Below are 22,416 nucleotides of genomic sequence, written 5' to 3' on the forward strand. Positions count from 1 at the left end.
CCCCCTAATTCCTAGACGTACACCCCTTTTTCACTGCGCGTACACCCCCTCCCCTCCTGTCGCTTCACCACCTTCTAATTGGCTCGGAGGGCTGCTCCGTAGCCTCCGATTCGCTCGCTTAACTTGCTCATTCATTCCGAATGCTCTCTCCAAATGCGGCCATGTACAACACAAGCAATTACATCATGCCAATTTGTATAGCCTTACGTACGAGCTTATATACAAGCTCACGTACGAGCTCATGTATAGCCTCACGTACGAGCTCACGTACGAGCTCACGTACGGCCTCATGTATAGCATCACGTACAGCCTTGTGTATAGCATTACGTACGGCCTCACATACGAGCTCACGTACGGCCTCGTGTATAGCATCACGTATGGCCTCACATACGAGCTCACGTACGGCCTCGTGCATAGCATCACGTACGGCCTCGCGTATAGCATCACGTGTAGAGAGACGTAAGGGTGAATGCCCGGAGGAAGCTCCGGGCTCTCCGAGCCAATCAGAAGGTGGTGAAGCGCCAAGAGGGGGGGGTGTACATGGAGTGAAAAGGGGGTGTACGTCTAGGAATTAGGGGGTGTACGATTAGTAGTCCCCATATTAAAAGAGAGTATATAGGTAATGTAAATTTAAATTAAGTATAGAGCGGGCAAGTAAGTAAGTTTAATTAGTGGAACAATATTTATACAGGCCGGAGCAGACCTAATATAGGGGGGGTGATACGTAGTAAAAAGGGGGGTGATGCGTAGCAAAAAGGGGGGTGATGATTAGGCTCGTCCTTATATTATGCCAATTTGTATAGCCTTATGTACGAGCTCACGTACAAGCTCACGTACGAGCTCACGTATAGCCTCGCGTACGAGCTCACGTACGAGCTCACGTACGGCCTCGTGTATAGCATCACGTAAGGCCTCACGTACGGCTTCGTGTATAGCATCACGTACGGCCTCGCGTATAGCATCACGTACGGCCTCGTGTATAGCATCACGTACGGCCTTGCGTATAGCATCACGTGTAAAGAGACGTAAAGGTGAATGCCCGGAGGAAGCTCCGGGCTCTCCGAGCCAATTAGAAGGTGGTGAAGCGCGAAGAGGGGAGGGGGGGTGTACGTGTAGCGATTAGGGGGTGTACGTGTAGTGAAAAGGGAGTGTACGAGTAGCGCTCCCCACAGGAATACAGCATTTATACAGTTTTTTTTAAAAAAAATAGTCCACGCTTCACCCCGCATGGCGCGCCATGTTTCGGAGTAGATCACGCGGGCCGCTGCCGTTTCTACACCACGGCCGCATCTGATGAAGGATGTGTAAGTAGAAAAGAGCAATTTTCACGCGCCTAATGTTGGGGACCAGGAGTTGCGGTCTTGCTTCGGAATAAGTTGCCTCTGAATGATGATGTAGTATAAAATAAAACAGGTCCAAGTCTGATATGGTCAACCTCAACATGTCCTAGGAACATATGTCATCCGACCACCAACTTGCAGCTCGTGCTTAGTATACTGCAATAGATCCCCTGGTCTGCTTTTTGTTGAAGCCTCCTCCAAGTATACTCCAATGCAATGTTGAGTTACTCGCCGGGAAAGGGTTCGTAAAAGACAGAGTGGTGGAGTGGTAAAGGAACGTCATATATTGCGAAATGCTGACAATATCACCCCACATAGTTGCCATTATCTTATTCAAAATTTTCCTCCTCGTACTCATCGTCTAGGTCGTAAAGCTCTACCGAGTTAGCTGGCCAACGAATCCTGTCTACCAATGAATCCTGTCTACCAATGAATCCTGTCTACCAATGAATCCTGTCTACCAATGAATCCTGTCTACCAATGAATCCTGTCTACCAATGAATCTTGTCTACCCAAAGCTGTGCGAAGAAGTCATGTTCCAGATCACTGTGCTCCCTCAACCAAACACAGTGCTCCTTCTGGCCCTCTAGTTCTTCCGTCGGAACCGGCCCATTGTTGTAGAATTCTTGTTCCATTCGCTCTCGCCAGTAACCTTCAAAGAACTCCTTCAGGGGTATTTCGGATTCGGCGAACGTCTTGGTGAACTCTTCCATAAGAGTTTCCAGTTGCTTCAGGCCCTCTGTTTCCTCCTCGTGGATACGATCAATCTCTTCTTGTTCCTCTACTCTTCTTCTTGGCATTTCGAGGTAGGGACTGTTCCATCCAGGTTCCCCATACGTGCAACAGGTATGCGTGAGTTCAAGCGAGTCGAAGGTCATCATTCGAATGAATTCCATTGCAACGATTAAACCATTCCGACGACCAAGATCGAACTGCAGCAATGCCCCAGCAAGTGGTTTCAGAGTGAGGGGGGATGCAGGCCTATTTCTCAGGGAGTCCCTAATACCCTTCATTAAGCAACTGAGTGCCGTGCAGCCCCCAGGCGAACAGTAGCAAGAGCAAGGATCCTTTCTAGTGCATTGAAAGATTGCTCGTTGAACACAGGATGACTCTGAAAGTTGCGAAATTATTTTGGAAGGGAGAAGGTCATTTTGGTCCATCCAGTTACGTCGGCTCTTTCCGATCTGGAAAGCTAATTTGTGAATTCCTCGGTGTCTTCTCCCGTCATCATGAACTTGGATATTCCGGTGATCCAAAGGAAATTCTCTCTCCGCGTCAGCGCCGTTCTCGAGGAGCATCTCCGCCAAGCCAATGATGTCCACCTCATCTTGTAAAGTCATTATCGGAGTTACTTGATCCCAAATTTCGTCCACCTGCACAAAACCCACCGCAAACAGGTCTTGCAGCGCGTCTTGCCTTATAAAAGGATACCAGGGCTTGTCCCTATAAGCCCAGTGATAAAGACTCCCTTCGGACAATACCGAAGAGCGAAGCGATTCGGGAACAGCGACTTTAGTCTCCTCGAGTAACAGCAGATACATCCTGGAGGCTGTGTCGGTGTAAAATGCGCCGAAATGTTCAGCATTATCGCCGTCCATAGAACCTCTCTGCTCTATTGCAAGGTCCCTCAGCTGGCGTCGTCTTTCATAAAGCGTTGATATCAACAACCTCCGGCAGTTTGGACTAATGGCGTTTAGCGTTTCGAGATCTTCGAACTCAAAGCACGCGTCGGCGTCTATCAACATCTGGACAGACTCCATGTTATCTTGTAGAGCTGCATAATCTAAGGCAGAGCGCCTGTAATTGTCGAGTTGATTTAAGATGTCGTCCGTTATACCTCCGGACTCGAGGAGAATGCTTAGGCCTTCTGTCCATTCAGTAGCGAAGTGAAGCGCATTCTGTCCGAGGTAGTTGACCTCACTGAGGGAAACTGGGTCTTTTCTCAATTCTTCGCGCATGCTATGCTCGTCCCTTTTCAGAATCGCAATCGACAAAGAGTTACACCGGGTAGCTACGTTCCGAACATTAGTTCTTGGACTTATAAATGAGTCTACGTAACACTAGGCACCGATATTGGTTATGGCGAAAGGGCAATGTACTCACCTTCAATCAGCTCGAGTTCCTGCAAAGGAAACATAACGGAAGGACGTTGAGCCATTGGAACGAAACACAAATCTTTCCAAGGATAGTTGAGAGACGATTCTGATGGATGGATTGATTGAACGACATCAAAGCCGTAATCGATTAACCAATCTAGAAGAAAATGAAACTCTCCCGCTGCGATATTGGCATCCTCAACACGATACGGACGAAAGTGAATGAATTCCAGGAGGAGACCTGCTGGTGTCCTAGCATAGCCGGAAGGGTCATAGACCCTCGGACTATATAAATCAACGGCCCATAATGATTGAATCTTCTCAATGAAGCGTAACGTTTCGACTAGCCCAAGGACATTGAAAATGCTTCCGTAATACGGCGGACTCGCTATAAACTGCTTTGATCAGCATTGTGCTGCGCTAAAGTTCTAGAGGTCCGTGATAGTATGGAATGTACACTAGCAGTTGAGGTACGCCACGACCAATGGAGTCCGCGACAAAAGAAAAATACCATCATTATGGAGCACTTACATGCAACATGTTGGTTCCATCCTCGTCTACGTCATGCGGTGAGGCTTCTCCCGTAGAAAATAGTTTGTGCAAAGCAGCAAGGCATTCTTCTAAAGCCGCTTCACGATCTCTTTTGTTCGGTGATCTCTTCAGAGTCTTTCTCAATGACTCCAGGATGGCAAAAACTCCGGATCCAGAAGGAACAGTGGTGTGGCACCGTAGATTTGGAGATAGACCGACGCTCCATCTACGCCAGCTGTAATATCCACTATCGAGTACGATGAACCCTGAAACTAAAAGCCGCCAGAAACGAACATTGACCTCCATCGTGACCTTATTTTGACTCGTATACCACAGTGGACAATCCTTAGCATGGACAAGGCACGTCTCGCTCGTCTTCTGGAACCATTTCCGCGATCGTGAGCGAAAGAAACTCTCTGTAATAGTCGCATTGCAGGTGCACAGCTTGGAGATTTCGCTTGATGCTGTCGGCCGTTTCCGTCGGTGTCGCCGTCTTGGTAAGAGTGATTGGGACCTTGAGATCACATTGGTTGAGTCCTGTGGTAGATTCGAGTTCATTTTGAGTTGTAAGAAGTATTTGAGCTCTCGAATCTCTGTTACTAGTGATTGTTGGCCTGAATTGAACTCTTCGCTTAGTGAACCTTGCGCTTGAGCCACAGTGCGTTCGAGATGCTGCATGTGGTTCGAGGACGACTGCGCTAAGTTGGCAAAACCCTGATCCATGTTTACTGTGATGGAACTAGTGGCTGCCTGTGTGTACTGTTGCACTTCGGTTGAAATTGACTGTTTCAGTTGTTGGACGTCGGTCCGGACATGGTGCTCGTTGCTACTAAGGCGATTGCTAAGTCTCAGCTCCGCTTCATCCACATGGGTCTTGATGGAATGACTCGTCGTCTGTTGAGATTGTTGAATCAACGTTTTCAAGGCCTCGAGGCCTTCAAAAGTGAAGTCTCTATAGATGTTGAGCATATGCTGTGTGCATGGTAACGTGCAACTTACGAAGAGAGAAGAGTAAGAGCGAGCTTGACGTTGGATCGAAGTGACTCCATCTGGACCATCAAGTTTTGTATAGTAGCTTTCTTGAAGGGGAATTGAAGACCTCGGCTGACATAAACAATCCGAGATCTCAGATCGTCTTTCGCCGGCGGCGAGTAGTGCGTGCACAAGAGCAAAATTTTGTCCAAGTGACCAAGACACGTCTTGACACAGCCATCGACCCTGTTGACCAAAGAGTCGCTCAGAGACGGACGGCTGTGCAACCAGGTCTGAACGTCTTGTAGAATGCTCTGGAGCTCTGTTGAAATTGTTGACAGCGATTGCACCTCTTCTTTGCGATGCTTGAGGGCGTTGCAATAGCTGCTGATGCCGTCGCAGACCGTGATACCTAGGGAAACAATAGCCAAGGCAGTTCCGGGATCGATGGTCATAGTGTATTTCGTTGAATGATGGAACGATGAAGGTGAAATGGAGGGAGGCAAAGCTAACAAGAGGCAGGTGGGAGCTCATGAGGCTGAGCTGACAGGAGAAATAGACCTACGCGAGGCATATTCCAGCGCATCCCGCGGGGTAACGTATTGGTACGCCGCGATAAGCTGGGCTGTGCTCGCCTTCATAGGTTTCACAAACGTGGCTGTGTTATGCAGGTCGCATCGAATCATCATCGATGCACTGTTACCTGCAGCCTGATCGACACCCAACAGATGCCTGGGCTGAAAGGCCAAGCCTTCATAAACAAGGCGCAACAAGACGTGGACAAAGCGAAATTGTTAATACTCCTGCAAGAATACGGCACAACAAGGTTAGTTCTTAAGACTGGGTACTCATGAATTGAGGTCGCTCTCCCCCCAACATTCATATAGGTCCTTTAAGATATAGTCCACGTTCCATCCCGTCTGGCGTGCCATGTTTCTGAGTAGACAACGCAGCCCGCTGCGGTATTTGGATTCTGGGGAAAGGTCAGAACAGCTACGAATTCTCATACATCAGATCATGACACACTCGGGGCCAGTTCAGTACTAAAACTCAAAGCCGCTAAGAACTCACCTCTCAAGAATCTTCCGCAAAACGCCAGCGGCCCAAACGCATTCACGCGTGCTGGTACATCCTCATTCGTAAACGCCAGTCCACAAACCTGTAGCGCGAGCTCTTGAACCCTCATCTCCCTTCCCTCACTATCCAACGCTTGACCAGGCTTCGACAAAACCAACAAAATCTCCGCTACAGCCGCATACTGCCTCGCAGCCACGTACCACGGCCTCAGCATCCAAAGCGACGGAAACACATTGCCCTCCTTGCTTGCCCTCGAGATTGGCTCAAAACTCGTCGGCAACCCGACTTTCCACTCCTCGAGCTCCCTTCTTGAACACTCCCATCTCTCCCCGCCACCCCCAACCCCATCTTCTTCATGTTCTGTAAATTGTAGGTTCACCAACTCGGCGAGTACCCACGTAATCGCGTTCCCCCAATCTTGCTCCATCTCTGTCATGCCCCTCGGCATCCCCCGATCAGCCATCATTCTCATGTGCAACGGCCGTCGACACTCCAGCGCTACGGTGATGTCCTCGCAGAGGTAGTTCCAAAATCCCGCCTGCGCGAGACCCCAGGTACTGAGGTCGATATCTAAGTGCACAGCTAGGGAAAACGCGCCGAAGAGGTGCTGCTGCGCCATGCGGGTATCCCCGTTCAAAATCTCATACGAGCGGAGGAGACAGGTTGCGGCGAGATAATTTGCTTGGGTGGAGGGGGTGATGGTGGACAGGGCGGAGATGAGGGAGGAGAGGAAAGAGTCGTGCAATATCACAGCTACTGGGGTGGAGTCAAGGGAAGATGTAGGAATCATGCGGCTTAGGTGGCTGGCAGCGAAGGCGAGGATGGCGCGGAAGAGGATGGGTTCATCGAGAGAGCGGATGGGGACGGCATTTGTGAAGAGAGAATGTGGGTCGTTGAGGTCGTACCAGGGGGCGAGGTGCGTTGTGTAGTGTGTGAATAGCGAGACGACGGTTGGGTATTCAAGGCTTTCGCGGGGGGAGAGAGTGGCTATTTGGTGGGCCCATGATGTATCACCTTGAAAGGGGCGGGACGGAGCTGGATCTTCAGTGGGTTGGGTGAATGGTAGCGCGGGCGATGAGACCCATTTGAGAGGAGGTAGGCGGACATGGCGGCATTGGCGGTGCTTCTTGCTGCAGTTCAAACATGTGGGAAGGGTTTCGTCGCCTGTGTTCAGTGTAAGCTTTCAACCTACATGCATTCAGGGAGCAGCAGCAGAGTATACACTTCGCGTGAAGTGTCAGACAAGATATCTTCATTAAGCTCACATTTGATCTTCCGTTCTCTGCATGTAAGACTGCAAGGTCTGTCAAATCAAGGTATACTAACGTACCCTGCGGGTGAGCTGCCCATGCGGGCGAGCTGCCCAGTCCGTGCACCACTAGAAATTCAATAATCTAACCTTAAATAACTCTACAACCACCTAATAAAAAGTTATACAAATTTAATGTATTATTCTTATATATATAAATACTTAGTATATAGAATATAGAGTCTATCTTTATAGTAGTTAGCTAGTAATAAAGGGTAAGGTCTAAAATAGGGGTCTAAATTTAATAATTAGTTAACTACTATAAAAATAGACTTTATATTCTATATACTAAGTATTTATATATATAAGAATAATATATTATATTTATATAACTTTTTATTAGGTAGTTGTAGAGTTATTTAAGGTTAGATTATTGAATTTCTAGTGGTGCACGGACTGGGCAGCTCGCCCGCATGGGCAGCTCACCCGCAGGGTACGTTACTACTTCAAGAAGATTACCAAGGAGATTACTAACCAGGCTAGACGTTAATATCAATTAGCTAACATAAATATAATATTCTATGGGTTGAACATGCTAAGACGTTACTTACAATCACTACTGAGTATCTTGGGCATACGGAAAGTTCCAGATTGGATCTTAGTTGATGGAAGGAACTGAAGTGTCTTGACGATGCCTGATCGAGGGGCTGAAGCCGAGCTTTTATGGATTCCTCGGGAAAGGCGCCCGATCTCGGGGAAGCGAGGCTTTTCCCGAGATGCGGGGGGAGCTAGTGGACCTCATTCCATAGAACCCACCTAGTGGGCAATATCATCCCCTTGAATCGTTTGGGATGAAAGTAGACATCGTAGCAAGTAGGAATGTATAAGTATGTGAGCAGTTTCCGCGCTCTCCTTTTCTCTTTCGCAAAGTGTCCCACTCCTCTCCATCATGATTTCGTCAAAAGTATCACTTCGCGGTCTCCACCGTAGCCAAGCCGCACACCTCACCACATCCCCTTTCCGTTCTCAAAAGAAGTTCCTCTCATCCCTCCCCCTCAGCATCACCCCCACCGCCGAAGAAAAATCCACCGGCGCCCTCTCCTAGCTCAACCTCCAAACCGCCACCCGCGCCCTCCACCGCGACGGCCTCGTCGTCATCGAAGACATAATCACCCACACCACCCTCTCCCACCTAAACACGTGCATGGTCTCCGACGCCCTAATCCTCCAATCCGCCGGCGACTCCAGCCCCTACAACTACAACCTCGGCAACATCCAACAAGACCCGCCCCTAACCCGCCCCTTCTTCTCCCCCACCCTCTTCCTCAACCCCCTCGCGCGCCAAATCATCCACTCCGTCCTGGGCCCGCGCTCCCGCCTCTCCTTCATCTCCGCCAACAGCGCCATGCCGCCCACGCCCACCTCCCCGCCGCAATCCCAGCCCGTCCACTCCGACGCCGACTTCGCGCACCCCGCGTCCCCCTTCGCGCTGGTCCTCAACATCCCCCTGGTCGACATGACGCCCGCGAACGGCAGCACCGAGGTGTGGCTGGGGACGCACAGCCTCTCCTCGCTCTCTGCGCAAGAAGGCGCGCACGGCGAGCGCGCCAGCGGGCGCATCGCACCCGCTCTACTCGAGGAGCGGCGCGCGGAGCGGGCGCCGAGCCAGCCGGTTGTCAAGAGGGGTAGTATCGTGCTGCGCGATCTGCGGCTGTGGCATGCGGGGAAGCCGAATCGGACGCAGGATGTGCGGGTCATGCTGGCGTTGATACATTTTGCGGCGTGGTTTCGGTATGTTTATTATCCTAATTTTCTTTTTTTCTTTTTCTTTTTTTTTTTTTTTTCCGGAACGCGATTGCTGATGCGGGGATTAGGAATCCGATGCGCGTGGAGTTTGACGAAGATTTGCGCGAGGTGCTGGAGAGTGCGGGCGGGGATTTACAGGTGCAGAGTGTGTTTGTGCCGCGGGCCGAGTTGGAGGAGAGGTATATGAAAAGGGGGTTTGGTAATTCGCATGATTTCAATCAGGAAGATAGGTTGGAGGAGATTTTTTGAGTAGATGGGGCTGGAGGTGTGTCTTGAAGAAGTAATCTTACTGTGTTTATCTCCGAAATTCAGGCTTACCGTCTACGATGCTCGCACAATCAAGACACTAATCAATCGCATATTCAGTCCAAACCCATTATTCTAAGTCATGACGTGAAAAGTATTCTATCTACTCCGCCGCCGTACCTTTCAATCATTACCCGTTGGAAAGCAGATTCATAACCCGTGGAAGAGAACTCGGTGATACCCACTCACTGAGTAACCCATTCCCATGGCCGCCACGCCACCAGAATATGCACCAATTTCTCAATATGAGAGACGTCATAACTGCACCAAGAGTGCTTGCTCTACGCTCACTCAAAGCCCAAAAAAGAATAAGTGAAATTTATGCCCCAAGAGAGAAGGGAGAAAGATGCAAGCCCCGGAGATAGAGAGCGTTTAGCTCAACTGACCCAGAGATTGCCGCCATGCACCGTGTTTGCGCCTCCCATAATGGTGCCCCCTAGCAGTAGCCGTTGATGTCGTCAGGTTCATTGACTAGGAAAGATGGAAAGCGCCCTGGCCTTCTTGGGTTGCCATGCTCAATTTCTCGCGGAGGATGTCCAAGCTGGTGTAGTCGGGCATCTTGAGATAATTAACACAGGTCATGACGCTGGGCAGGTAGTCGTCCGAGCAGTATGGTGGTTCACTCGGTTTGCACACCACAGTGAACATGGGCGTAAGGCTCTTGAAACCTGTGTCTACCGTCAGTAAACTAATCCTGAAAACAGTGGTATTGAAGATAGTACGTACCTCCTATAGGAAGCTTCGGACTACCAGTGATGAACTGAAGGAAGTCCCGTCGCTGCTCCGACGTAAGTTCGCTCATCACCTGAAGCAAATTTCGAACGCTCTTGCTATCCAGGTTGTAACCATGATCGGCCTTGATCGAATCCATCAAAGCTAGGGTAGTGTTAGCAAGCTGTGTCACGATATATTTACTGGCGGTAACTTACTTTCAAGAGACCAGTCTTCCTCGACTCTACCAAACAGCATGACGAGTTCATCAGGAGTAAATGCCTTGAGTGCTGAGTATGGGAATACCTGCGAAAATCCGGCACGGAAGGCATCGACCTGCTTCTGCACACCGGAGCCAAGAGTGAAATCGAGTACTCTATCCACGAATTGAGCAACATTGTCGATAGTGACCGAGGTGTTGGAGCCGTTCTCAATTAGTTCGATTGTGGGGTAGCCTGGAAGCGTGAAGTCGAGCCCTATGTCTTCAACATGGGCACCATCTATGGTGATATCCTGAATTGCTTGAACCTTTTGTGCAGGACTAAGGCTACCGTTCTCATCGATTTGCTGCTTCTTGTCGGCGAACTGTTTCAAGAGCTTCAATGACTTGGCCAGGTCGCTGTCAACTGATTTAACTGAGCCAAGGGAAGGAATGACAGCGGCATTACCGTCTCCAATGCGGAAGAACGTGGGGTTGAACGAGACGTCGATGATTCTCGAATCCAGCATTGCTCGGGCAACGAATTTACCAAGCATCTTGAATAGATGAAGAACTCGCTTCCCGTTCTCTGAGGTGGCTTGTTCGTCGCTCATTGGAGCAGGGAAAAGGCCGCGCTTTCCAAAAGAATAGTCTTCGCTGTCGGTGGACTCGTTCTCTCGCCAGAGCTTGAGCTTCTTCTTGGAAAACTCTTTTGACACTGTCGAATAGAATTCTAGAGTAGGTCCTAGGCCGGTGCCAACTTCTTCAAAGTACTCCACTTCCAGGACGCTCGGAGAGGATCCGTATAGCTCCATAACTTTGATAGCAGATTCTAGAATCCTCGTCCGCGAGATTCGGACCTTTTGTCGCTGCAACCTACCTAGGAATGGTCGCTCGTCGCGGTGACGATCGCGACGGTCATCATTCGAAGATTGCGCATTTTGCCATCTCGTCATAGATCGAGAATATCCAAACGAAGTGGACTGAAGGAAGAGATGCCTGGTCTCAAAGGGAAAGAGGAATGGATACAGTCGTGCCAAATCCTCACTCCAGCTGGGGAGACAGTTGCTAGCGACGATGAGGGGTTCCTCCAGCTGGCGGTTCAGTTTTGCAGTTAGCTTCGTGTTGACGAACTGGGATAAGGGCTCGACGTTGAGTTTGATCGTATCCTTGTTCTCAGATAGAACGTCATCAAGATTGGAGTTCAAGCCATGAAGCAGACTTAGAAGACGAAGTATTCCTGACGTAGTCGGGTTCTTGTCCAATGACTGGGGCAGTCCCGACGAAGCAGTGGAAGCAGCTTCTGGGGGAGGGGTCAAAGAGCCGCTGTCGGCTGGTGGAGGGCCAGCTACACGCTTGAATTTGATGGTGTGAATAGCATTCCACACAGTCCGCACAGAGACCTCCGCAGGTTGTGTTTGATTGAAGTGGACCGCCCGGTAAATGGTTGTCTCATTGGCAATTGGTTGAGTGCCGACACTGAATTCGATGTGCCAGTCTTGTGGGATGGACTGAACCGCAGCCGCATAGGAAAGACCACCAGCGGCAGCCGCGTTTCCGAATGCTTGTTGCATTGGTGAACCTCGTAGCAGAGCCGATAGTCGTTGGGCGCGTTGCTCCGCATGTGACGGTCGAACTGGAGTTTGTCCGTGAAGTGGTGTTGCAACTCTAGTGCCATCCTCTTTGCGGGCCGTAACTTTTCCTGTAGATGCAACTTCAACACTGACAGCTGAGGGGTCAGCAGCATCCTCCTCCAATTCATCCTCGAGATCGTCCACAATTGCGTTTAATGCGCTACGTTCGTCCATTTCATCTTGTTCAGAAAGTCGTTCTTCATCAGCACACTCGATTGGATCTTGGATGGTTTCAGAGTGCGCTAGAGCAGGCGGAGGCGGCGGGGGCGGAGGAGCCTGAGCTTGCGCTTGTCGCCTGCTTGATTTGCGAGTGCCTGATGCTTTCTCGGGTTGAGTGCTAGGGCCTCCTTGGGGAGTCGAAGCGGCAGCCGCGGCTTTTGACTTTGAAGTCTTTCTGGATGAGCTACGATTTGTCGCTTCTCCAGGAGGTGGAGCTGGAGGTGTTCCGGCAGAGGCTCGACCATCAGCACCAGCCATTGCTGCAGCGTATGCAGCAGCCATAGGTCCAGTCAATCCATCACGGTTTCTACCGTGCCTAGGTGGTCGTTCGGACACGCTTATTCTTGGTCGTAGGTAATCGTCAAGGGCCTTGAAGGTCGCAATAGCATGAATGGATACCATAATGTTGCGGTAGGCCTTTGGGATGCCGGAATCTTCATCGGCGACGAGTTTCAAACGGAGCTGTTTTGCCAGCATGGATGCCGCGCTGCTTCGATTGCTGTCATATGAATGCTGATGAACGGTGATAACCTCAAAGTGTTCGGCTCGACTGAGAAGGTCCTGTAGCTTGTTTGTCAGGATGCTGAAAGCCGTTCCCGGAGAGCTGCTGTTTGACATCTTAACCCTGTTCTGGGTGTCGGAACCCATGAATGCTTCCAAGAATGCAGATCTCGCATTCGCACTAGCAGTACTGTCTGGTCCAGAGAATACCTGCAGGAGAACCTCAACAATGTTTGAGCTCAGGAGTTCGTAGCTGGTAATGCTCTCCAAGGCATCACCATTAAAGTAAGCAGCCAGACGCATGAACAACTCAATGCCTTGGCCTCCCTTGCCCTCCAGATAGCATGACTTGATATCCTGCGCCAATTCCTTGAGGTCTTCCTGAGTTCCTGCTGCTTTGTCTCGGATAGGTTTCGAGCTCTCCTTTTCATGGACCGACAAGAACTTCTTCGCGCGCTGTGTGATCTCATCTTCGATGCTAGGCTCTGGAAGAGTGACTACGTAATGATTAGCCGAAGATGAAGAAGAATCCGAATCTTCATCATCGTCTCGATTATCACCATTGTCTTCCTGCTCGTCCTGGTCGTCGTCGTCTTCGGAACGCAGCTCTGCCTCGACTTCTTCGTCGATATCGTGATCAATATCAATGTCACCCGCAGAGCTGGTTCCCGCGCTCGATGTTCCTACGCGCTCGATCTCGATGGCGGCCTTTACGGTCTTCGGCTTCTCGTCTATCGTCTTGCAAGGTCGATTTGCAATTCTCGTAATTTCTGCAATGACGCCCTCTCGGTAGAACTGGTATCGGTAAATAGATCCCAGGCGCTTCAAGAGCAGCTCTGCCGCTTGAAGGGCGTACTTGACTAGCGTGAAGTGATCCTGCTGTGACAGTATCGACGCTAGATAGGAGGCATATGGAACTGCTCGGAGGGCATCTTCGAGTATGTCGACATCCAAATTGGAGAGCATCTTGAGTTGCGCGGTCAACACCTTTTGTCGTACATTGAGATTTACAGTGCTTGAATATGCATCTGTGAGAGTTGGAAGGAGGATGACAGCAAATCGCTTGACTTGGTCCTTGCAGCCCTCCAATAGCTCAATTCTCTTTTCGTTTGCAGATTTCTTGGGCCCTGACGGGATCGACATGAGATCATCACTTAAAAAACCGGCATCGGGTAGGTTGTCCAAGAAGATCAGACCTTCTTGTGAGACGCTTGGAAGCAGCTCGCAAATGACGTTGAGGGTTTCGAAAATCTGGTCTCGGGGACGATGAATCAAGGCTTGCATAACGACAACGCTATCGATCTTAGTAGCGATGTCATCCAGACCGCTCGGGGGAGATACACCGGTTAAGATTTGATACAAGGTATCCACTACGTTCATTTTGAATAGCTCGACGGAGAGACGCGGGCTCGCTCGTGCCGTGATCGAAAGCACTCGGAGGAATAAGGTATGGATGTTGGCTCCGATGAGGTTCGTTGTTCCGGGTAGCAGTAGGCGGAGGACGTTCTTGAGTAGATCGGGACTAACCAGCTCCTCGAGCTTCTCCGGGCGATTCTTGAAGCTCTCCACAATCCTGGAGACGCAAAGAGAGCCTTGCTCTACCACCTTCTGATCGTTGCTGTTCAAAACACCCTGGAGGATAGGCATTACATCCCGAATAGTAGGGAAAGATTCTTCGGGGATATTCCGGCAGCAATTTGCCGCGGTGGTAACGGCGGTTCGCTGCGTGCTCGTTGCAAAAAAGTCTAGATAAGTCAGGCATGCGGTAAGCCCTCCTTCCCGTACAATGGATGCTGGAAATTCGACGGAGATTTTCTCGAGCGTGCTAAGAGCTTGTTCGGCCAGGTCGATGTAATGGATCTCGAGCAGCTTCTGGCACAGAACGGGGACTGCGTTACCATATACCACGTTGGCAGTCGCAGCAGGAAGCGCTTCCATTAGGTTGGCAATGCATCGGCAGGCAAGGAGCATGATCTCAGGGTTCTCTTCACCAAAATCATTTGGCTGCATGAGTGTAACCAACTCCTTGACATATTGATCCGGTGCGAAATGGCCGGCGAGGTTGTCTTCCGTCGACACAAGGAGCAGATCCGAGAACTCAGTCAGAGCAATAAGCTGGACAGATGGATCCTTCGAGCGTAGCTGCTCCAGGATCCCTCGTAGCCGTCCCGAGACTCCTGACATCATGCCGCTGAGGGCTCGCAGTGTGCTGGAAAGCCCTCCAGCCCCGCCACGTAGATAAGCTCCTCCGAACGGATCGTCGTCATCATCTTCGTCGTCGTAATGCCGGTGCCCTGGCGGCCCTTCGCCACTGCTGCTGTCGCTCATATCCGGTCGGGCTTGGTCCGCTTTGGGCTTGCTTCCTTGGGGTGACTGTTTGTCGAGAGCATCGTTCATGGGGACATCTTCGTCGGTCTTTGCAGCTGACCTTCGTGAGGGGCGCCTGGAGGATGATGGGGTAGCGGCCACTGCTGCTGGATCTAGCCCAAGTTAGTGAAGCTGAAAGTATGATGGTATCACGACATCGTACCTTGTGCTTCCTTCCTGCCCTTTGGCTTGCCTTTCTTAGTTGATGAGGACGGGCCTTGTGGTGTTGTGTTCTCCTCGGAAGGTTCTGCCGGTGGACTGCAGCTATTAGCAGATGATAGATATTCATGATGGGGCTTAACATACGCGCCCGTGGACATTGCAGATTTCCCTTTGCCCTTCCTCAGTCTCGACGAGATGGCAGGAGCTGGCGTCGGCGCTGGGTCTGGTGCCTCTACTCTAGCCCTCTTCTGCCGTGCTCGAGTTGTAGGTGGCGCCGGGGGATTGTCTGCGGGTTGCTCGGGGCTCAGATCTCTAGCAGGTGCTTTGCGTTTACGATTCGAGGCCGCTGTTAGGGGCGGCGGTGCGGGGGGCTGCGGCGGCGAGGCGTTTGCGGAACCTGCTGAGAGCCTCGCAGAAGAGCGAGTGACTCTGGGAGGCATGAGAAACTAATTGCTTGGTATTTGATGGCTCGCAACCCAGACTGTGGCCCCAACGATGGGCGTCGCAGCTGTGCCGATGAAGCAAGGTGAGAGGTGGTCGTGGACGCGGGTCGCGGAGCTGAAGGAGAGTTGGAGAGGTGCAGGTGTGATGAGATGGTGGGGTGTACCTGGACGACGTGGTCGGGTTCTCGAGAAATGTAGATGGTTGTCGACGCACCCGGTCCATGCCAAAGCCTACGACTTCGCCATAGGCCGTGCAAGCGAGCAGCGGTGAATGTGAGGAAAGAGGGACGGGCCGTGCGAGGCCGTAGGGTCGTGCGTGAAGTGAGGGAGGCCGGGCGATGGAGAGCGGGCGTGGATGGGAGTGTGGGTGGTGGTGTTGCAAGGTAGCTGGGTGAGTTGAGATGGCGATGGATGGATGGACGTGGTAGAGATGCGGGTCCCAGTCCGCTTAGACGTGTGATGCGGAGGGCGTGGTTTGTTATATTCGCCGGAGCACAGAAGCACAGCAGGCCAGGCCGGTAGACACGGCGGTGTTCTTTCCGTAGCCTGCGATGCAGCTGCAGTTGCAGTGTGAGACTTGGGAATCTCACGTGGCTAGATGGGAGAATTTATGGTGTTGAGTTCACGGGGTCAAGATGGGGCGACGGGGCTCTTTCAGCCTCACCACGATCATTCACTCATCACACGGGCATCATGGAAGCAACACGGCTCGAATGCAATGATTCAGCTGGTAAGGCATGTTCACATATCTATGCTGAATATACATTGAAGGGCCTCGGCGTCACCCAGCTTGCCTTCAACGGGCCCAGCTCCGAGTCCGGCGAACAGTGACCTATTCTACCCAACGAAAGCATTTAAAAGCACGAATATTTACATCCGAGCTCTCATAATACCGGCCTAGCCTCTCCACGTCGGAATCCCGCGCTTCGATTAGCAATCCTGGGCTGTCACGACACGGGTCTGGCTGTCGTGGGGAAGCTCGGTGGATTCCGAGCAACAGGCCATCACTCGACGCGATGCTGGAGATTAGCAGCGGCCCCGAAGGTGCTCGAGACGCTTGAAAGCAATAGAATAAAGAGACAGACAGGCAAACCTTCCCAGAAGAGGCTGTGCTGTTCTCCCGCGGGACCACAGGCAGCGGAAATAGCTCGACACTTCGGCGTGTCTGGCCCAAGCTTTGCCCCTCCGCTTCCCTCTGGCAGACGGGCAAGTGACTTAAAAGGACGTGACTCCAGCCCCAAGATGCCGTCGAAACCACCACGTCTGCCTTGCCCTCTCCGCCCGCTGCCTCCTTTGGGCCGACCCTTCAATCGCCCTACTTAAGACGCTCGCCCCCTCGTCTCGCGCCCGCCAGGCTGACCCTTTCGCCCTTCTCGCATTTCCCGCCGAACCCCGCCAGGCGCCACTATAGCGGACGGCTACCTCCTAGCTTCTACTTACACATCTGCTAGTCATACCCAAGGCCTCCAACGACACGATCGACCCTCTCTCGCTTCTATCCTGGCCCTTTCACTGTTCCTTCCAACCTAAAACCACCTCTGACAACCTCAACCACTCGTCCCCCCATACCATTCATACCCCATACCATTCATACCCATCGCCCTCCTCTCGCGCTTCGGAACCTCGGACAGACATACTCTCGCTCGCGGAAACTGCACGAACATCAAACGACACGGAGGGACGCCGCGCAGGACCATGTCAGATACTCCGACCCTGGCATTCGGCCAGAACGGTGGCGCGCCCAACGGCAACGCCCAGCAGGACACCGTCATGACGTTGGCCAACTACAAATTCCCCACGGACCGCCTTCGCAAGGTCCTCAAAGATGACTCCAAGACGCCCCTCGTGCTCGTCTCGTGTGGCTCCTTCTCTCCTCCGACGAACCTCCATCTGCGCATGTTCGAGCAGGCTTCCGACTACTGCGAGTTCCAAACCCAGTACGAGCTTATCGGCGGCTTCTTCAGTCCCGTAGGCGATGCGTACAAGAAGGCTGGCTTGGTCTCCGCGCAGCACCGGATCAACATGACAAATATCGCCGTCAGGGAGAGCTCAGATTGGATTGGGGTGGATGCCTGGGAGCCACTGCATAAGGAATACCTGCCGACCGTCAAGGTCCTGGACCACTTCGACTACGAACTGAACGACGTTCTTGGTGGAATAGAGACACAGACGGGGGAGAAGAAGCGCATCCACGTTGCTCTGCTCGCCGGCGCCGATCTCATCCAAACTATGAGCACGCCAGGACTCTGGGCGCATGAGGACCTGGACAGGATCCTTGGCCACTACGGTGCATTCATTCTCGAGCGCAGTGGCACAGATATTGGTACGTTAAACACAAACCTCACACTAAATCTCACTCTGACTGGTGCAGACGATGCGCTTGCCAGTCTCCAGCAGTGGAGAGACAACATCAGAGTCATCCAACAACTCATCCAAAACGACGTGTCATCCACCAAGATCCGGCTCTTCCGCAAGCGAGGCATGAGTATTCGATACCTCATCCCCGACAAAGTCGTCGACTACATCTACGAGCATGATCTCTACATGGACGATGAGAAGAAGTCGGATAAAGGCAAGGAGAAGGCCGTAGAGAACTCGGCATCGGCTGGCGCCTCATGATGAACCAAGATACCCGCAGTCTTGCGAGAAACTTCCTGCACAAAAGCTCCCTCGGTCACCTTGTGACGTAGGCATACTGCCAAAAGTCCGTTTACACGCCGGTAGCTCATCTTTAGGGCCCCTTAAGAGCGCATGCGGGTTGTATCTGCCTATTCCACGCGCCCGGCTTTTGGATTACGAGCATTCATCAATGTATTGATTTAGTGGGAGGCGTCTTCATTCATTTTGTATGCTCGGCGGTCTTCCCCTTATCCGGGATCGGTTTAGACGGCTTTGCCATTGCCAGCGATGTCTTGGAGGGGATTATGATTTAAGGATATCAAATATAGCATTGTATTCAATCACGTATTACCATGAATTGTGTTCCCTCCCATCCAAGCCACTTGTTGCTGCCTGAAGAAGGCTGTGAAACTGGCCTGGGGCTGAGTTGAAGTGGCAAATCACGTGATGCTACAGCGTCATAGTATCACAGTAGCTCTGGGTACACTCTGTCTGAAACACTTCGATACTCATTCAAACTAAACGAAAACCTAACTTTACAGTCTTGATTGCCTGGAAACCTTGCCAGCCACCCCTAACTGAATATACCTATGTAGCTACAGAGCGGATTTATCGGGAATATCACGCGAACCTCTGCAAGCCACGCTCGCTTCTATGCAGAACAACGCCTGACAGCCTGGCAGCCTGGCCCCGCAACGCTTCACCCTCCAGCTCCAAGAGGTGAGGCTGAGGCCGCCCATCTCTTATTATAAATCGACCGATATCCCCGCCCGCATGTTGCCGTCTATTGATTGTCATACTCATCGGTCTCATCATGCCACTCATATCGATCCCGCAGATTCAACACCGATGCTCACAGCTTTCCGCATGGTCACGAGCATTCTTTTCGTTGCACACTACTTCCCATCATAATCAAACGACCCTCCAGCCATGAATTCCAATTCCAAGAAGGAAATTCGCCATAGGTTGACGGAAGGTATCTCGTCACTTTTCAATCGATCTGGAGTATATACACCCTTGAAGAATGAGACCTCAATCCGACTTCTTCGAATCAAAGGCGATCACGGGGCTGGCGTTCTACGATGCACCATGACAGAAGCCGACCTGGATGACAATCCCGTCTACGAAGCACTGTCATACACATGGCAGAAGGATCAATCGGGCTTCCTTGAAGTGGTATCGTTGAGCAGCAGAATCGGCAAAGTGGCCAAGCAATGGGAGAAGCTGTCTAACATTGGCGTGGGAAACGAGACCATCATTTGCAACGACCAATATCTGAAGGTTACTCCCAATCTCCACGATGCTTTACTTCATCTACGCAGGAGATCCCGACGTCGAACGGCGATCTGGATTGATGCCATCTGTATTGATCAGTCGAACGTCCACGAAAGAAATGCGCAAGTTAATATGATGGGAAGGATATTCGACTCAGCCCGACAGGTCGTGGTATGGCTAGGAAAGGCTACGGAAACAACAACGCGGACCATCGATTATATGTCCAAGCTACCATCTGTGCCTAATCAAGAACCGGACGATATCAAAAACGTGTGTACCGAGGTAATGAAGTACGACAGCAACGTCCAAAACGCAGAAACATCAAAAGAGTCGCGCGGGCCGAAGACGTCCCTCGAGTTCATCTTCCAGGAGTTGCTCCGAAAGGGTCCCGAAGAATGGCTACACCTATTCAGACTTTTCCGAGGTCGCTGGTTCCGGAGGACGTGGGTACTTCAAGAAATCGTCCTAGCGAAACAGCTACAGTTCTACATTGGTCCGTATGAGGTCTCTTTGGAGACTTTGGAGAAGGGTCTTCACAGACTGTTAGATCTCGGATTCTACGCATCTCAAGCGACGGACACCCATATGCGAACACATCCCCTATCGCAACATCTGGAGTCGATACGCATGATGCTTGAGGCGCGAAGCTACCATGTACAGAACCAGCTATGGCCTCTTGAGAAATGCGTAGGCCTAGCTCGTAGCCGGGAGTGCGGCGATGCTAGAGATAAGGTCTTTGCGATCCTCTCTATCTCCAGCAATGACTCATTATGCCTACCTATACGCCATCGAGATCGATCACAGAGTTCCACTGCTTCAGACGCCGGCTTCCTCCAAGCTGATTACAGCAAAACCGTACCAGAAGTTTACCTCGACTGCTTCCGGTGTCTCCTCTCCAAAATAGGCCCCGATGCCCTTTCCTTAGTCGATCAAAGCTACGAGCGCTCACTCGAGCTACCAACCTGGGTTCCCGATTTCAACGCACCGCTGTGGCCCAAACCTTTCAAAGACTACGGCACATCTATTTACTCCTCCGGTGGCACTTCCAGCGCCGACATACGTATCTCCAGATCCGGCCGGACTCTTTCGCTTCGCGCTGCCCTTTGGGACTCTGTCTCTATCGTTGGCGAAGCGCTTCCGAAAGTTCTGTTCTTCACCTTCATGCGTTCGAGCCATGCAGGCCTTTTGCGCACCTCTGAGCTCTTAAACCGCAAAATTGGGCCCACCTATGCGCCTACCAACGAGCCCACCTCAGTTGCATATAGTCGTACGATCCTGGCCGACGTGTACAAAGAGGCCCATCCAGTGCCGGAAGAGGTCATTGAAATGTGCAGAGCGCTGACTTTACAGTCGAAAACAAAAACGCCTGCTGCGTGGCGGAATGAGGAAGCACGGCGACGTGGCAGGAGTGCTTCCAGTCCAGGCCGACGACCTGAACCAACGCAAAGATCCTCGGAGAGCACACTTGTGAACGATGATGGGTTCTTGAAACCAGACGTTCGTCCAGACCTCGCCCGATCCCGCTCCACCACTGATGCGAAGTCGGGATATCCCCCTATGAAAGACACCACGTCGTCAGCTCGCGTCTTTCCGTCCCACGAGGACAGTCCCAACTCTCCTCATTCTAGAAAGTGGAACTGGGACTCCAAAGCTGATGGCTTCACTTCAACGCACACCGGCACTGCGCCTCTCTACCCGACATCCGAGGTTTCAGAGGCCGTTTACGACATCAACGCCGGCAGACGCTGGTTCGTGACAAGAAGAGGGTACCTAGGACTCGGACCTGAGACGATGCAGGCTGGTGATCAGGTGGTGCTGATACCGGGTGCGACACTGCCGTATATTCTTCAAGGAATTGGGAACGCGGAGGACGACAAAAGCGAATTCACGCTTGTGGGTGAGAGTTATGTCCATGGCCTCATGCACGGCGAAGGATTCGAAGGAGGAAATGCGAAGTGGACGCGCATCAATATCAAATGAACATATTTACAGTACCATGACAAAACAGCCCTATCGAAGTATCCGTCGCTCTCATGCCGAAGAACTGTTCTATACTCGAGATCGGGAAGCAAGGGCCTCCAAACACGATCTGAGTTACTTTCTGCTCTGTTATGAGCATGCCGAATGCAAAGACCGTCGTGATCCAGTATTCGCCTTCTTGACCTTGGCCGACGACAAGGCGATCTGGGTAGATTATTCAAAGAGCCTGGAAGAATTGTTTTTCGCTCTTGTTGCGGCTTATGAATTCGATGTTCGGACGTATGAGCCTCAGGTCAAGTCGTTGCGTCTTCCGTAGCCCGAGAAATTCGATCAGAAAGAACTGCGAGCATTTGAGCTTGCGCTCCATGCTTCCGAAGGAACCTTCGCTGTAACCGCAAAGTACATGGGGCCCGTCACCGAAATCAGGTACGAAGAGGATTTTGTCACCAGCTTCCACACTGGCAAGAAGCGATCTAATGAAGGTGGATACGACGAGCTTTTCCTCAACAACGATGCTCATAACATCGGGTTTGGAAATGATAATGTAAGGAAAGCGACCTGGCCTACTATTTCGAACGAACGGAGGGGATAACTATACGCGCTGGCTTTATTGCAAGGCCTGTAGCGCCACGGCAACGTAGTTCCAACATCTTTGATATCGTGAGCAAAGCAACACACTCTCCTTACCGTGAATACTACAGTACACGTGAAATTTACGTTTTGGATGATGTGGAAATGCGTAATCGTGGGTGGGACTTTGAGGCGTTTAAGATTAGGAAGGAAAACATCGGTAGAGACGGGCGAACGCTTACTTTCAGGCTGAACCGGAGCGAGCTGGTGCGATTCTTGCTGGAGTGCGATAGGCATGTGGCCACCTCTTAAGCAAGCACTTGAGATAGAGGGGGAACTGACCAATAGCTAGGTTGAGG

The 22,416-nt window shown here is 51.5% G+C and overlaps 6 protein-coding genes across 6 annotated transcripts; 3 read left to right on the forward strand and 3 right to left on the reverse strand.

The window, feature by feature from the left end:
* Positions 1-1,648: 1,648 nt before the first annotated feature.
* Positions 1,649-5,394, reverse strand: BDZ99DRAFT_576907 (uncharacterized protein; the record flags this gene model as incomplete). The annotated part of the gene is made up of 4 exons (XM_033728624.1): positions 1,649-3,351; positions 3,444-3,831; positions 3,968-4,919; positions 4,967-5,394. The coding sequence occupies 4 exons, from the start codon at positions 5,392-5,394 to the stop codon at positions 1,832-1,834; spliced, it is 3,288 nt and encodes a 1,095-aa protein (XP_033569167.1). The 3' UTR covers positions 1,649-1,831.
* Positions 5,395-5,787: 393 nt separating this feature from the next.
* On the reverse strand, positions 5,788-7,366 carry BDZ99DRAFT_576908 (uncharacterized protein; the record flags this gene model as incomplete). The annotated part of the gene is made up of 4 exons (XM_033728625.1): positions 5,788-5,912; positions 6,011-7,180; positions 7,282-7,298; positions 7,347-7,366. 4 exons carry the CDS (start codon positions 7,364-7,366, stop codon positions 5,788-5,790), a joined length of 1,332 nt encoding a protein of 443 aa, XP_033569168.1.
* Positions 7,367-8,373: 1,007 nt separating this feature from the next.
* BDZ99DRAFT_401728 (uncharacterized protein) lies at positions 8,374-9,320 on the forward strand (the record flags this gene model as incomplete). The annotated part of the gene is made up of 2 exons (XM_033716249.1): positions 8,374-9,056; positions 9,140-9,320. Coding segments are annotated over 2 exons (864 nt in total), but the record flags the coding sequence as incomplete, so codon positions are not given.
* Positions 9,321-9,553: 233 nt separating this feature from the next.
* BDZ99DRAFT_551454 (uncharacterized protein) lies at positions 9,554-15,610 on the reverse strand (the record flags this gene model as incomplete). The annotated part of the gene is made up of 5 exons (XM_033727026.1): positions 9,554-10,045; positions 10,104-10,253; positions 10,307-15,121; positions 15,172-15,266; positions 15,315-15,610. 5 exons carry the CDS (start codon positions 15,608-15,610, stop codon positions 9,849-9,851), a joined length of 5,553 nt encoding a protein of 1,850 aa, XP_033569170.1. The 3' UTR covers positions 9,554-9,848.
* Positions 15,611-17,383: 1,773 nt separating this feature from the next.
* Positions 17,384-18,232, forward strand: BDZ99DRAFT_492180 (nicotinamide mononucleotide adenylyltransferase 1; the record flags this gene model as incomplete). Its single annotated transcript, XM_033723149.1, has 2 exons — positions 17,384-17,936; positions 17,985-18,232. 2 exons carry the CDS (start codon positions 17,384-17,386, stop codon positions 18,230-18,232), a joined length of 801 nt encoding a protein of 266 aa, XP_033569171.1.
* A 930-nt stretch (positions 18,233-19,162) lies between these two features.
* Positions 19,163-19,702, forward strand: BDZ99DRAFT_401752 (HET-domain-containing protein; the record flags this gene model as incomplete). Its single annotated transcript, XM_033716253.1, has 1 exon — positions 19,163-19,702. A coding segment is annotated over one exon (540 nt), but the record flags the coding sequence as incomplete, so codon positions are not given.
* Between the last annotated feature and the right edge of the window lie 2,714 nt (positions 19,703-22,416).

This window comes from Mytilinidion resinicola (assembly GCF_010093595.1).
Source record: "Mytilinidion resinicola strain CBS 304.34 unplaced genomic scaffold BDZ99scaffold_33, whole genome shotgun sequence".
In the NCBI taxonomy this organism is placed as follows: Eukaryota; Fungi; Ascomycota; class Dothideomycetes; order Mytilinidiales; family Mytilinidiaceae; genus Mytilinidion; species Mytilinidion resinicola.